Here is a 16087-nt window from a genome sequence, read left to right on the forward strand (position 1 = left end):
TCTAATGATTCTTATCATGTCCAGATTAATTAACGATTTCCCGCAAGACAATATATGAAATACATTTAAGATAGAATAGTTCTACCCATTCTCCTTGCCTAAAAATATCACTGAATATATCAAAAATGATCTTTTGTTAATCCGAGATAATTGACCTTTGATTAAAAAGATGTGACATTTCATTCCATTTACCTCCATGCTCTTTATTACTCTCTCCATTACATTTTATTTCAAAGCCTACTGAGAGCACAGCAAAAGATACTTAGATGTCTGGATCTGCTTTTGCATCTTTCTAAAATACCTTTGCTACTTTATAGCTACCTACATTTATGCCTCTGTCTAACACATCTTCTATCAGCAATTTCATGTACCATATCTTTCAGACCTCTCAGTTCAAGATCAGCCAGTCTACAGCCATCTGTCTCCTTCTTTTCTGTGCTAAATTTACTATCTTTCTGCCCCTGGCCACTTAGCCAAGCCCAGCTGCTGATAGCTGCACCAGAGAAAATGTATTTGTTTGGTTGCAGGACTGAATCTAGATAGTCTCTCACCTTTAATTTGCCCTTAATGCACAGTGGCTGCATTACTTGATTTTCCAGGCTCTCTTGGTGGTTTAGACTGCTGGAAAACTCTGGGAGATCTAACATGCCCCAGACTAGGAGGCAAAATAAGGTTCAGAAACAAATGTGATCATTTGAGTTTCTGTAATACTCATACAATAAAACTTTTCCTTTTACTAAAGTGAATATAATTCCTTGCATACAACCGAGTTTGCTGTTTAGCAAAGCAGCTCATGCATTTATTTTGCAAGGATTTTTTAGGTTTTTTTTTAATATATGCATTTCATCACAAATAATAGGGAACACCACCACTGAAGGAATTAATAGCTATTTAGAAGATTTTACATACTATGGAGAAGTCTTCCCAGAACGCAAAAAAAGCAATAAAAATACCTGAAGCATGCTGGGGGTGCTATCTCAGTGTATTTGGCAGAAGACACCCTTGTGCTGTTTCCCAAGACTTTGTAAACCATTAATGCAGGACACAATTGAAGAAATCACTGAAATTCAAAGTGGAATCTGACACACACACACAATATTGCAAGCTGCTCTTGGGAAGTATTAATGTACATGCCAAAGAAGTTGCATGAGAAGAGTGGATTAGGCAACAACTCGGCCATGCAGAGAAACAGGAATCTCTCAATATCATCACAATGATTTGTCCTCATGAGATATTTCCACTGTACCTGCACTGGAACAAGCAGCAGGCTCCTCTGGAGTGCCTCCCAGCTGGGACATGAATTTGTGAGGCACATGTGTTTCATAGTGTTCTCCATACTACTGTCACCAGGAACCTGCTCTTTCATCACAGAGGGTTCCCACAAACTGAAATAACATCACTTCATATTTACAGGACAATATTTAACAGGGATAAAATAGAGTCAGACTTGGCAGAAACATATTCCTGTGCTTAATCTAGAAGGGAATCTTTTTTCTTGTAGGCATTCCATTTGCAGATACCACCCAATATGTTCCACCACTGTTTTCTAGTTTCAATCATCAATCACCTTAAGTGAAACATTTTAACCCATTTATTTAAAAAATTCACACACTGAAAAAACAACACAAGTTGAAGTCTTTTGGAAGAAGAAATCACTTCGCTTTTTTCTAAATTTAGTGGAAAATAATGCTTGTTCACCCCTTTTTAAAAATTGTTAGAGCAATTTTAAGGGAGATGGACAAAGGGTAGCCAGGATAATGTATCTGTGCCTTTGTCTGTATTCATGAAAATGTGTCCAAATTCTAAGTTGTACAATTCCATCTTACATTGGATAAATTCTCATTAGGATCTGCAGACACTAATGCTAAACCTCAGGCCTGTTAAGCTGTCCAGGTGGATTTTGTTTATATCTTGTGTCAGACTTAGTGCTGTCTCTTCTGAAAAAACACAGCCCTACACTCTAGGACAGGTGTGACAAAAAGCTCCACAGCAGCTGTCTCAGGCTGGAGTATTTGTGCACAATCTGGCCATGGTACCCAGACATTTCCAACAATCTTTAAGCAACCTTCTAGGCAATGCAACCACTTTCCAATGTTAGAGAGAGGCTACTGAGACCCAGAATGTGGACTTCCCAGGTTTTAGGTTTTTCTTCTAAACACAAAAGTAGTTTTTCTCCAAGATAACAACAGCAGGTGCAGCTTTTATTTTCCTTTTTCTCCTGTATCTGTTGAATAAATATTTTGGGGCTGTACAAGCAATACCCAGTCCACAAAATAGCTAATCATAACTAATTAAGACTGTATCAGTCAGGAAAGAAGAAAAAAAAAAAAGTAATATCAAAATTACCACATCCTTAAAACCCCTCCTGATCTTCACAGCAGTGACATTTTGATAATGATGATGACTCTGCCTTCACAAAGAAAGAGCTCATTATTTTTGAGATTCATATTTCCACATCAATTTCTGAAAGGAAATGAACCTTACAATCAACTATAATTGGAATGCTCTCTTCTGCTGTCTTAATACCCATCAACAAAATATAACAAAGATAACAGAAAAATCTCTCCACTGAAAAATAGAAGACTGCAACTGCCATTTGCTTGATACATACCCTCAAGAGAGGTCTGTGAAACATAACAAAAAGCCAAATATTCAGTTACATTTACCAGAGATCACCAACTGACACCCCCTAAAGCACAACCACCCATTTGGCCATCTTTCTAATAAGTACTGATGTAGTTCACCTTTCCTGATGCATGTGCGCCCAAAAAATAAATAAAATATTAAGCTTTTGGCCTGAGATCATGCTCTTGATTGCAACTAAGTATCAAGATGATGGATTTCAAGTATCCAGTGATGGATTTTTCACATCTCCCTTTCTTTTCATTCACACTTTTTCCGGGGCTTCAGTTGACTTCAGGGGTTCCTTGTCTTGATCTACAAGTGTTTAGAGAACTGAAGCAATTCATCCAGCAGTATGAAGCCAGTATTAACCAGACTGAAAGGAGTCTGGTTTTCATTGGACTTGCAGTTTTCTCAATACCTCAGAAATCCACATTCTTCATCCTACAATAATCAATATATTTCACATTCTAGCAGCTGAGACAGCAGCAGCTGCTTACACAAAGCGATACACTTTCCTGTAAGAAGTTGTGCGGTCCAGGTATAAACATGGCTCTTTATGACTGTGTCACAGCATGACCAAGATGAGCACTAATAGTGGCTTTTGAGAAAATGAAAATCAAATGCTTCACTGGGTATAAGGGGGTGCCAGGGTTAGTATGAACATCCAAACCTATAAACAACCTGAGAAAATAGGGGCTCTGAATAACCCCACTGCTGGATGAAGCCAATACTAGCCAGATTTTGTGGTACTTGGACTAAGAGAAGATTCTTTAGATCTTTCTACACCAAACCATATCAGAAAATCAAAAAGCAACAGTAGAAACTCAGCACATTCAGCATATGAGTCTGCTCCCCACGCACACACAGATTGCTTGGGCAATCTCATTGCACCCACCCAACCAGCCCTGCATACGAGTTTCATCTTGCATGCAACAGAGTCAACACGTACTGTGACTGCTTGCCTGGGATTTCTGGATTGGTGTACAAGTGAAAATCCTGGACAAATTACAAAAGCTGACAGGAAAATACAAGAGGGGAGCAAACAACCCTTAATGGCAACCCGTCACAAAGTGCAGCAGCTCTGATAGAGGTACCTTCACTTTGGCTTTTTTAACAACAGCTGAGCCACTATATGATTTGGTCACTTCCCATATTCATCCTTGATTTTTTTTTTTCCTAGTTAACTGTTTAAGTGGCTTTCTCAGAGCAGCTTTGTAAACCAGATCTCTCTACATTTATGAGACTTCCTTGTGAGGTACAGACATTCACTAGCATGCTAGCAGAGGAAGATCTAGGAAAGCTTACTAGATCTACTAAAATTACATACTATTAATAGTATTGTACAATAACATAACTTTTTATATATAGCCCAAAGGCTAAACATATCAAAATGAAGCACAGCTGTTTCAGGGGAACACAGCAGCTCTATTCACTCATCTCAGCACTGATTTCACACCATGGACTGCCCTGAAGCGTCACTCTGAGACATTTACCACTGAAACATTAACGGGATGGATGCTCCAGCCAAAAGCAGAAGCAGGAGCAGGAGACAGCCCTGGCAAAGAGTGGGTCAAGACTCCCTTGGAGAGGGAGCAGTTAAGGTATTGACTTTCATTTCCTATGCCTTTATTACTACATGTTTACATCAACCACTCCATTACCCTCCACTCCACAGCCGCCTTCCTACACACAAGTTTCCCCTGAGAAAGCACCACTGAAGAGCACAAGGCCTGCCCTCGTCCCAAGACCCCGTAAAACTTCCTGCCCTGGAGAAATATCAACACACATGCAGGGAAAAGGCATGTGCATATATATATACATGTGTAGGGGAAAGGCCTGCGCTCCGCATTCTCATGGCGGTAACACGCAGCCCCGGGATGGGGCCGTGCCCGGCAGCCCCCGGGAACCGGGGGAGCCCCGCCGGACTTTGCCCTCCAGCCCCAGCAGGGAGGCGCGGCAGAGCCCTTCCCGCCGCTCCAAGCCCCGCCGGCGGCTCCCGGCTGGCGGCAGGAACAGGAAGCGGGGCCGGGCAGGGACCGCGGCTGCTCCCCCTGTCGGCAGCGGGCAGCGGGCGGCGGGGCGGACGGTGCCGGCGCCAGGCCGTGGTCCCACCGCTGCCGCCCGAGAGGCCGCTGCTGCCGGCGCTTCCCCGCCCGCCCCCGCCTGGCGCTCCCTCCCTCCCTTCCTTACTCTTTGACTCCGTCCCTCCCTCTTCGGCTGGGGCAGCAGGAAGCGGCTCTGATGTCAGCGGCGGCGGCCGCGGCGCGGCTCTGAGCGGCTCCCCCACCCCCGCCGCGGCCCCCTCTCCCGCTGCCGCCGCTGGGGCTGCCAGTGAGGCCCGAGGCCCCCGCGGATGCGGCCCCGGCGGCGCCTCGGCCAGGCCCGCCCCGACCTGCGCCTGGAACCGCCGCCGAGCCCCGCGTAGCCCCGGCTCCGGCCCTCGGCTGCCCGGTGCCGGACCCTCGCGTAGCCCCAGCCCCCTCTCCTCCCTGCGGTGAAAGAGGAGGCATGTCCGCTGCCGCCTCCGCTGAAATGATTGAAACCCCCCCGGTCCTCAACTTCGAAGAAATCGACTACAAAGAGATCGAGGTGGAAGAGGTGAGTGGGGGTCCCGCCGTCCCCCTCGCTCCCCGGGCGCGGCCAGCCTGGCCCCCGCCACGCAGACCCCGAGCGCCGCCGGGGCTCTCCTCCCGGCGCCGGCCCTTCGCTGCGGAGGGGTCCGCGGAGGCTTCGCGGGTTCTCCGGGATGCCGCGACCCCCCCCGGTGTACCTGACCGGGGGTTCCGTGCTCCCGTGGATGCTGCAGCGGCTGGCACCAGCGAACAAAGGCTGGGACCGGAGGTGCCAGCTTACTTCTGCCGGCCCTGCTGCTGGATGCCTTACTGTGGAGTTTTATTTAAAAGGGATAGATTTATTCAGGACTTTAAAAGTTTCGCCGCCCATTTTGCCACCCACTTTAGTATGGGTGGCAAGCATAGTTGTCAAAAGGGAACTGTTAATTATAATATTTGTTTTAGATCTCTATTTCTCTATGCCCCTGCTTTCACCTTCTGCCACCAAACTGAGCCATTGTATATATAAGGATCGTACCACTCTTCATGATTTGCTAAATTTACTGCTCTGTGAGCTGTAAGGATAAACAGGGGTTTTTTCTTAACATAGGCTAGTGATGTTGTGCTCATAGATATTTAACGTTTCATTTGTGACCTGTGCCTGTTACACAGGAAGTGACATTCAGTTACTGTATAACAAAATTGGAAGTTTTTCTTATGTGAAATTATTTCAGGTGTACCTTTCATCTGTCTCCAGTTCCTGTGAAAGTATCTAGGTGTGATCTAGGGGAGCTTGTGTGCTTTAATAACGGGCTCAGTAGTCTCTTTTTACTACAGTGATGTTTGACTTCCAGAATTACACAAAAATATTTCTGCTGTTTTTTGCTTTGTCACCTGCTAAATTCTCTACAGGCATGAAGTTTCTTCATGTAGATCCATAACAAATTTGATGAGGCCAGCTTGTAGAGTCTGGACCTAACAGGCATCCAACACTGCTGAAATGGTCCCCGTGCTTTTATTTGTAGATTAACATCTTTCTCTTAAAGTAATAATAACCCTGTTTTCCTTTAAAAAGTTTGTGTGGAGATGGAGTTTTGTGTAGTAGCTTTTATAGGTATGACAACCTGCATCTCAGGTTTTTACAGTAGTTTGCTAGATACTGGTTTGTTCATAATTATCCTACTGGGCTTACATCTTCTGGTTCAGGGACCTTAAAATTTACCATGGAGCACCAGAGCACCTTCTGCTGTTTTCAGGTAGTGTTGTGGGAACTTTGGCTTTCACCATAGCAGGCACTGGACACTGGAAATTTTCAGAAGACAGTATATTTCAAAAGATTGCCTTTCTCTCTTTCTGTGAATTTGGCAACCATAAAGATTTTTGTTTCTGTAAATCTAGTTGTTCTGCCTCCCTTTATGCATTTAACTGTTCTGAAATGAAGGTATTTTTTGTTGGTTTTGCAACACTTACTAATAGCTGGGGATCAAATCACATGTTTTGGGAGAAATAGTGCTTCTCACCCAGTGAAGAAATGTTAAGCAGGTTGTAAAAAGGCACCCAGTGATGGCTCACAGAAGTGAGTACCACATCTGCTGTGTTAGACATAACCCTTTGAATTAATCAAGCGCTATACAAATCTTTAATCCTCACAACATCCTTGGGGAGGTGTTATCAAGGATTGCATTGATGTTTGACGTATTGGAAATGTGGAGCTGCACAGTGTGTAGTTGGTGTAACTAGAGTTTAGCATTCTGAGGTTTAGTGCTCAGAGCTTGACTGTGTCCCACACATGTGCCTGGCGCTGGCAGAAACAGGACTGTCAGTACAAAGACATATCTAGAGACAGTGCTGAAGTAGAAATTTGTTTAATGCATTATTCTCAACACAGTATCTTCATAGAGATCCCAAACTCATGTGATGTAAGCAAGAGAACTCTGATAGTGTTGTCTCCATGAAAAAATCTGGTCACAGGTGACACAGCATTTTGAGTGTACCTGTCCTCCCAGAAGTTATTATAGGCAAAGGGAATACTCTAGTGTTGAACACAGTCTAAATGACATTGCACAGAGGAAGAAATAAGACCTACTTTACAAGAAAACAGATTCATTGGAGATCATACTTAGACCTTGCTTTTCTGAGCTGTGGGTGTTGACCTCTTACTCATGATGCAGTTTCAGCACAGTCAACTTTGTAGTCATAACAAAAAGCACATCCTTACTGAAGATTTTCTGTGCTCTCACTTTAGACACAGAGGTTTTCAAGGATTTTAAGTGGCTGTAAGATCTCAAAATGGTCATATTTATGCTTGGCAAACTTCAAATGTTTCAAAATGGAGTGTTAAGAGATCTACACTGGAAACTCAACTGCTTTTATAATCATAGCTTTGCTGTTGTATTATCAAGGCTGTCTTGTCAACAGATAGCAGTCCCACTCTGCCACTGGTTTATTAATAGATATTGAAGTTCTGGAATACTTGCAGGCCCAGAGACCTTGCTAATAAATGTGAAATCTAAGTACACTTTCATTTAGGTTTGTCTGAACTCCATTAAGATAAAAACAAGAATATACCATATTTTGCTTTAGCTGCCATGCACATGACTAACTGCAGTGTTACTTTTCACCAATCAACCACATCTTCAGCTTCAGAATACCTTTTTGTTATTTCAGGTGCTTAAAATGAAGTAAACCATAGAGACAATTATTATGAAAGAGTTGGAGTCAAATCAAAATTGATGTGACACAGCAGGAGCATCTTCAAAACTAGAAGGGGAAAAACAACACAAAACTTTTGTTCAACAGAAGTTGAACAAAAAGCTCTCTATTTCACTATGCAAGTTTTCAATGGTGAAAATGGCCATTTTAATTTTTTAGTATTGTATAAAAAAATCATTAGAAACTGAAAAAATAAAATCTAATATAACTGAAATCAAGTCAACAATAAAAAGCCTAATAGCCTGGTTTTAAAATCTCATATTTAAATCTAGAACAACACTCTGGTTGTTTCTTCCCAGGGGAGTTTCCACATCTAAGCTACAAACAGACTTTGGTTTTTAATTGTTCTGGCAGCCTACTCCCTGCCACTCTTTCCTGAAAATTCCACAGGCTTTCTACAGATAACTGGGTAACAGTCCCATACATGACCAAAACATAGACCTCTTCATCACATGATGTGTGTATGCTTGGATTGCACAGCCAGAGGTACATGTCTGGTCATGTATACTGCAACCCTGCCCAGTCACTGCCTGATGTAGACAAGTTAAAAAACTAATGCCATATTTGCATAGTTGCAAGTTACTTTTGGATGGCCTAAATGTAAATTATGTGAAATCTGTTGTTTAATGCTCTACTGGTATATTGTAGTTTACAATAAAGTTTCTTTTCAATGATCTGTTTGGGCAGTAGTTAACTCTAAGAGAATTAGGGTAATGTTTTCTTTGAGATGAAGAGGTAAGCTTTACAAATATTTATTTCAGAAAATTTACTTAAGGTCCCAGCAACTAAGGAGATGCAATTGATAGTATATACACCTATCTTAGATATTTTTGAAAGAGTTGATTAATTTCATTAACTGAGTAGTGTGCTGAGAGCTACATGTGTTCCTTCAATTCTGGAGCAAAGCAGTTCAGAGGCAAGAGAATGAGCAATACAGCAAGGCAACTGGGTTTTGCTCCCCTTTATATAGTTAACTTTTAAAAAGTTAGTGAGATACAGTGTCTGATTATGTCCTTTACAAGGTAAAGCAGATTTGTGTGAGCTGCTGTTGTACATGGAGCTGTTACTGCCTCCATTGTTTCTGTGTCCTGGGGATCATCCCCACTTGTAGAGTACCAGCCTGAAAGATTGGAAGAAATTTGGAGAAGAACAAGGTGTGATTTGAGACCTGAACAGCGTTATTGGATATCTGACATAAGTACAGAAGGATTGGTTCTCAAGAACCAAGGGTGGTAGTTAGAAATTCATTTGAACTCAGTCAAATTTCTCAGCCTTTTTCAGTAAGACTTCAAGGTGCAAAGCTGGATATTCAAACACAAAGGCAAAAAATAAGTACATGGTGAAAACATATGCCAGTGTTTTCTCTGATTTTACTCTAAATACATTTCTGGATTAATTCAAATAACTACTTAAATGTAGTTTAGTTGCACCAATAGAAGATTCTCTTCATTCATTTATATAAGAAAATAGCCAAAATATCAGCTAGGGTGTGAATTTATAACAGAAGTTATGCAACATCTATTCCATGTGGATGAAATTTACTGTGCAGTGAGTTAGGAGATAGCTAATAAGCTAGTTAAATTCTTAATGTGGCCCTTTGCACTCATTTCTTGCAGATTTACACTCATTGCATGCAGATACGTGCAGTGAATCAGTTTGTGTCCTGTAAAAGAGACTCATACTTCATAAAGAATATATGGGAAAGAAACCTCACAGATCTTCTTGTTCCAGTGATGAAAGCAAGATCCATATTTATGAGATAATAATGGAGTTCTATGTCTAATACTTTTCCATAAGAACAAAACTAAAACAACAGACTAAGTATCACATGTCCCTTATTTGTTCCACCCAGTGGATTGTTACCAGTATTTTACTAATTGCAGAATACTTGTTTGTTTTCAGGTTTTTTTTCCAAAGACCAGTAATTTTAGACAGTGCCAGCCCAGAGAGCTCCTGTTAGAGTCCTGCACTCTAAGTGCCTCCTTATCCAACATCTTGTTTCTAAAACAATAATTCACTCTCTGGGCTGCTCTAACAGAACAAATTGATTCATAATAGAGCATCAGACAGTTGTTTTGTTAATGTTTTTTAATTGCCATTAAGTAAAATTAGTTCAGTTCTCGAGACAGATGTATAAAATACTATCAGTGCATAAAAAGTTTTCAATATGTGATAAGCCAGAATGAATGTATAACTTGATAAACTGTTATCTTTGAGATGCATGCGTTTCTTGGAATGACTTGAGCTGTCAAAATGCAGGGAGGGTTGGTTGCATGTTCAGAGCAAAGGAAGAATTTCTGGAAACATAGTTTTCAAGAGCGGGCTGGATGGGATTCTGAGTAACCTGGTCTAGTAGAAGGTGTCCCTGCCCATGATGAGGGGTTGGAACTAGATTTTGGTTGAGGTCCCTTCCAAACCATATTATGATTCTGTAATTTCATGAACATGTATGATGATACTTTGATTCTTCATAAATGTGTTCTAAAGAAGCTGAAAAGATAATTAGTCTTAGAACTAAATTCAGATAGACAAGCCACTGAATGAAAACTGTACAGTGTTATACAGCTCTAACAGATGAAACCCTAGATAGGGACCAACTGTATGAGTTTGTCAAACAGAACTTGCCTATATTAAGAATCTAAGTTGATTTTAATAACCAGTTTCTTTCAGGAAGAAATATTTTTTTCCTACAGTGTTTTGCATAACTTCGAAGTTCAAACTTGGAAACTAAATCTAAACTAAATTACTTAGTTTACTTTAAATTAGTAGAATTGCTTCCATGGGTTTTTGGGGTGGGGGAGTGGAGAGGATTTGGAGGTTTCTTCATTGCTGTAGGAATCCCAGAAAGGAAAAGCAACATTTAGAGTTGTGCTGACACTAGTACAAATAAACTTAACCAGTCAAAGAACATAGCTGTAAGAATTGGCAGATAGATCTGAGCTCCTTCCTAAAAGTGCTGCCAGGGTATTGGCCACAGTCATTCGTGGCACGGGGCCGATTTGCTTCAACCTACTTAATAAAGCATAGCACACACAGAGGAACCAAAGCTGGAATTTGACGCTGGTTGAATGAATGATAGAAAGTGTAGGAATATAATTTTAGAAGCTCTAAACTGTTGTTCATGGCTTCTTTGGCACTTTTTTTTTTAAATTTATGCAGCATGTGCCATACATTTCACATATGTGAAAAATCGAAAATATTAGTATACTTTATTGGTGCTGCTGGAGCTCTGGTAGGCAGAGAGAATAGAAGCAACTGGATTTTAAAATGTGAATCTATCTTTTTTGTGTTTTTTAGAACACATTATAGAACATTTATTTTACTCTGTCTCGTGTAGTCTCTGGAGCTTGAGAGATCCAAACATTCAGTTTTCGTACATCCCATTTCATTAGCAAATATACCAGTAAACAAAGCAATATAGATATTAAAGATAACTTAAAGCCTGTTGTCATTTTGGATGCATGGGTTTTGTTGGGTTTCTGTTGTTGGATTTTTGTAACTGCTTGTCTTGTTTCCCAAAATCGTAAATGAGCATGTCATGCAGTAGATACTGCAAATTACGAAGTCAGTTCTCTAAAGAATACTACCTCTGCTAACCAGGGAGCTATTATATTTTATTGCTGTCTTATATATCCAGCAAGTTTTTTTTTAGATAGAAAAGCACTAGGTATCCAGCATGCAGAGCTACCTTACATGGAAACTTTATGGGTAAAGAGAAAAATTTTGCATTTTTATGGTTTTGAGTTAATAGAAAACTTGTGGAGTTAATGCAAAGTTGAAATTAATTCTTCCAAAGTTTTGACATTTTCTAGGGAATTGTGGTGCATCTGAATAAATAGAGATGCATTTTTCTTTTTTTACTGAGGGAGGGGAAATTTTTGGTCACATCCCTTAGGACAAAATACATCCTTAAGCTCTTAGCATATCTGCAGTCTCTATTTCCTGCATGATTTCTAGTCTACATAACTTACCAGTCAGTATAGTCTACATACTTACAAGTCAGTATCATGTATCTTTGTTTATGTACAGCATTTGATACTATTTGTACACAGAGACAGAGGTAATGCTTGTTCCAGGGTTCTTGTATGGTTCATATTCTTTAAATAAGACTCTAAATACATTATCTGGAAAACATGCAAGTGGCACTGTCCTTCACCATGTCACTTTGTCACATGTATGTCACAAAATGTAACTTTTTACTGGTATGTATTTTGCTGGTAGAATAATAAATTTTAATACACTTTTAAATCTTTGAACCTCTTTAAGTATTACTTCCAGTTTAAAATGGTTTTGTGCCATGTATCAAGTGGTTTTTGACAAACTTAATTGTCTTCTGTGATAAAGGTAGAAGCAGACATGTCCTTACTCTATTTCTAAATGTTTCATCTACCCTATATCTCCCTTTTTTCTCCTAGAAGATATTTAAAGGAACAGAATCTTTTACCAAAAGAATGTGTTTATTTTTAGATCATTTTCCAAATAAACACAGTGCTACGGTTCAACTGCTGTTTATTGATTTGTTGTGTCAATAGTTCCATTAACTGTGCTTCATATAATTCTGAATATGTGCTATTGCCCAAACATATGGTGTGGCAGCAGCAGCAGGGGACAAGAAGGAATGAGCATGAAGAAACTAAAGTTCAGGCAGTGCCTCCCTCCTGTGGTATTAAGTTACTTAGTTCCAGCACGAGGTGCTGAAGGAAACTACATAGTGTTTAAACAGTTCTGACAATATCTAAGACTTACTCCCTTAAAGAATAATTTTAAGGGAAGAAAATTATATGTAAATGGACTCCATCACAAGCTGCATTCTGTTGATTATAAAGGGATTTTTGCTATGAGTAAGGTACTTTTTCCAGATTAAGTAGGAAAAACACACTTGAGTTTTCGCACATGGGAAGCTTCAATTTGTATTGGATCCGTCATTGTTTCTGATGGTTGCTCCTTTCATGTGCCATCCAAGAGCCTGAGCTGCTTTAATGGAGGATCAGCTCTTCTGTTTTCCCTGTATCCTAGGTAAATATTCACTGCATTCATGTCCTCTTCTCAAGTTCAACCTTCTGCCTAAGCAGGCACCAAGTCACTGATAAATTGTTATGAAACCTTGACTGCATAACCATTTATCAAGCTATTTTCACTAATAATAATTACCTGATGGTCTCACAGCTTTCTATTACGTAATTAGGATTTAGATTGCCTGGTAAACTCTTCCTCTTGGTGTGCAACACTGATTTTATTTTTTTTTCCCCCAGTCATCAGTGGGACTTCTTAAAGTACATCTAATTCTTGGAATTTATTCCACTTTTCAGCTAAAACCAGAATATTGTGATATTCATGGCTCAATGTAAAACACTACATGGGGCAGTATACTTGTTTATGTGAATTTCTTCATTTAGTAGAAACATTGTTAAAAAACACAACAGCATTAAAAAATAGCGATTTCTTTAGTATATTGAAAGTACACGTACCAGTTCTCAAGATGAAGCATGCAAAAGTCATGAATTTATCTGCAGGGGATGCAGGGGAGCAGTATGCGTTTATATTGAGATGAATTTAACCATATGGAATCACATGGAAGAGATACATGGGCTTTCTTTTTTTTGTTATACATCTCAAAAGTAAAAATATGTAATGTGTAAAAATATATGTAGTATATATTGCATATTCATAATAGCAAAATCATATACATAATACATATAGTGTATTTGTACATATGGACATACACAAGTCTTTTCAGCACGGAAAGATACGACTAGCCAGAAAAAAAGTAAGCCTGACCCATCACAAACTGTTGTGATTCAGGCTAAGTGGAAAAAAAAGTCAAATTACTTCATTAATTTTTGAGACCCATCTTTTAACTTACATATATGCACTGTTTTCAAATCACTCTTTTTGTTTCTGTCACTGGATTAAATGTAACAAAGTTGTAGTTGAAAACTAGTAGTTTGAAAACATGTGAGAAATGTATATTAAGAAAAGGAACCTTCTAAAAGGTGTCTCACGGAGGCTTGAACCATAAGGCCAATTGTATCCACCTAGGAGAATTCATTATATGCCCATCTCCTTTTTCCTAAGCGAAAGGGAGAGTTCTTCCCTCTCACTTGGGTAACCCTGTTTGGATTCCTTCACAGTGTAGGGGAGCAGCAGATGTGGAACTGTATTGCTGCTGCTAATACTCTTCGTCCTTCACAAGCTGCTCTGTGGTATCCTTCTCTCATTAAGGATATGTCCCTAGTATTTCCCAGGTGCTTGCACAGTGCATTTTTATGTGATCATTAATCACCATTTCTGCGAAACACAGGCTTAGAGCACACACACCAGAGGCTTGAACCTTGATGAGATGATGAATCTTGATGAGATTTTCCTTATTCTATAGGTCTGGTCTTGTGCCATACAAGGTGGGCAAGGGCTTTGTAATAGACAGCTTTTGCGGCGGTAAAGGGCAGGGGGGCCTGCCAACCCATAGAAAATGAGCAATTTTATTCAAAACATGGTCTGAGAGAAAAGGAAATAACAAGGAAGACTGTTCGGGACTTCTATGTCTTCCAGTGACTCATTGTTTCCAATTTGTTTATATGTACTATTTTTGTAGGCTGCTCATCTATCATTCATGGCTTGGTGTTTCCAACCTCACGTGTGGAATGCAAGAAAATAGTCAGTGTGTGTCACATCAGGACAAGATGTAACAAGGCAACACAAAGCACAAGGCACTTTGGCTGGGGGATGAGGTTGCAATCAACAGGTTCTGTTCTTTAATGGAGCAGAATTGGGCATGTTCTGTGCATGTCCTGTGCATGTCTTACGACAGACTCAGGCTGTGAACCACTGTTGTGGAAAGTAAACATGAGATAGCAGGAACTCCTGGAAGGCTAAGTGCATGCTGTAATGTAAAAGAGTGAAATATTTCTTACATAATAAGGAAACCAGAAGAAGAAAGTGCCATTGATCACCATGGCTGTCAGGGACTGTCTCTTATATCCACATGAAACTTCTAAGAAATATTAAGCATAATTTCCCTTTTTTGATCTTCCTTAATGCAAGATCTTGATGGGGTTTTTTTAACTTATATTTTTCATCTCTTAAAATTGAGGCCTTGATTGCAGACTTTCTCATATCCATCATGACAGTTTAGCAAGTCTTGAGTTGTGCATCTGTAGCCCTTTCCATCCCATTCCCAGGGGAAATCAGTTGTATTATTTATTTATTTGGAAAGCATATATTAATAACCTAACTTAAGGATTACGTAAATGTTAGCCCCTTGTTTCTCCACCATCTTGCCTGCCTTGCATTTTTTGAATTTGGAGGAGCTCCTTTTCCTTTTGTGCCTGTGTGTACCTTAGGTTTCCTCCTCCTTCTCATTTTCTTTTGAGCATATGAGTAACAAAGCACTTGTCTGTGCTTTCCTGTAGTGGCTGCAGTCACTGTTTTGGCACCACCTTCATTTCAATTTTGCATCTCGCATACATGTTTTGTCATTATTCCTGTATGTTGCCATTTTTCCTCTGAAGAACAATTAAAATAAGTGGATTTTCAATTAAACATCATGTGTACACCAGTAGCTGCAAGTGACCTTCTTTCTATCCTGCTTACATTCCTATGCTTGGTTTCAATGAGCTGCTCTAAATAATGCTGGTGTTAGAACTTCTTCACAGAAAATGTTAAGGATTACTTGAACACTATAGAATGCAAAAGCAGCTACTACTGCTTTTGCAAAGTTACAGTGAAGAGTTATGACTCTTGTCTTTGGTTGTTTTTTTCCATAGTTTTAGCCAATGTTAATTCCAAATAAGCTAGAAAGCAGACTTCAACAGAAAGAGGGAAAACTTCGTTCATAGACACTTTTTTTGAGGACTTGCAGGATTATTTACTGGTATCACACTCTTGAGTCATCTGTGAGAAAATGAACTGGTGACGTTGAGCACACAGAACATCTCGTCCCTATTTCATCATGGTCCTGTGCAGTTGTGTATGCATTTAAATTTCAGAAGTCCTAATTCCTGTTTTTTAGCAAGAATAAACAAATACAGCAGATAGATGTGATTTCAGGGGTGAAACCTAAAAATAAAATTAAAAATTGGTTTCATTCCTCTGATTTTCTTCTGAGCAAATCTTGTTCTAAATAATTGAGTTTATACTTTTCTGAGATACTGTCACTGCACATTAATAATAAAATTTTTTGTATGTATTTTCCCATTCTT

General features: G+C 39.9%; 1 protein-coding gene across 7 annotated transcripts in view; it reads left to right on the forward strand.

The window, feature by feature from the left end:
• Positions 1-4955: 4955 nt before the first annotated feature.
• The window catches only part of MAP3K7 (mitogen-activated protein kinase kinase kinase 7), a 46244-nt gene continuing 35112 nt past the window's right edge, over positions 4956-16087 (forward strand). For all 7 annotated transcript variants that reach the window (XM_041412257.1, XM_041412258.1, XM_041412267.1 and 4 more), the window contains exon 1: positions 4956-5223. In XM_041412257.1, coding sequence (XP_041268191.1) covers positions 5134-5223 — 90 coding nt within the window. In that variant the 5' untranslated portion in view covers positions 4956-5133. The remainder of the gene's footprint in view (positions 5224-16087) is intronic.

This window comes from Onychostruthus taczanowskii, unplaced genomic scaffold (assembly GCF_017590055.1).
Source record: "Onychostruthus taczanowskii isolate IOZ18803 unplaced genomic scaffold, ASM1759005v1 scaffold39, whole genome shotgun sequence".
Classification (NCBI taxonomy): Eukaryota; Metazoa; Chordata; class Aves; order Passeriformes; family Passeridae; genus Onychostruthus; species Onychostruthus taczanowskii.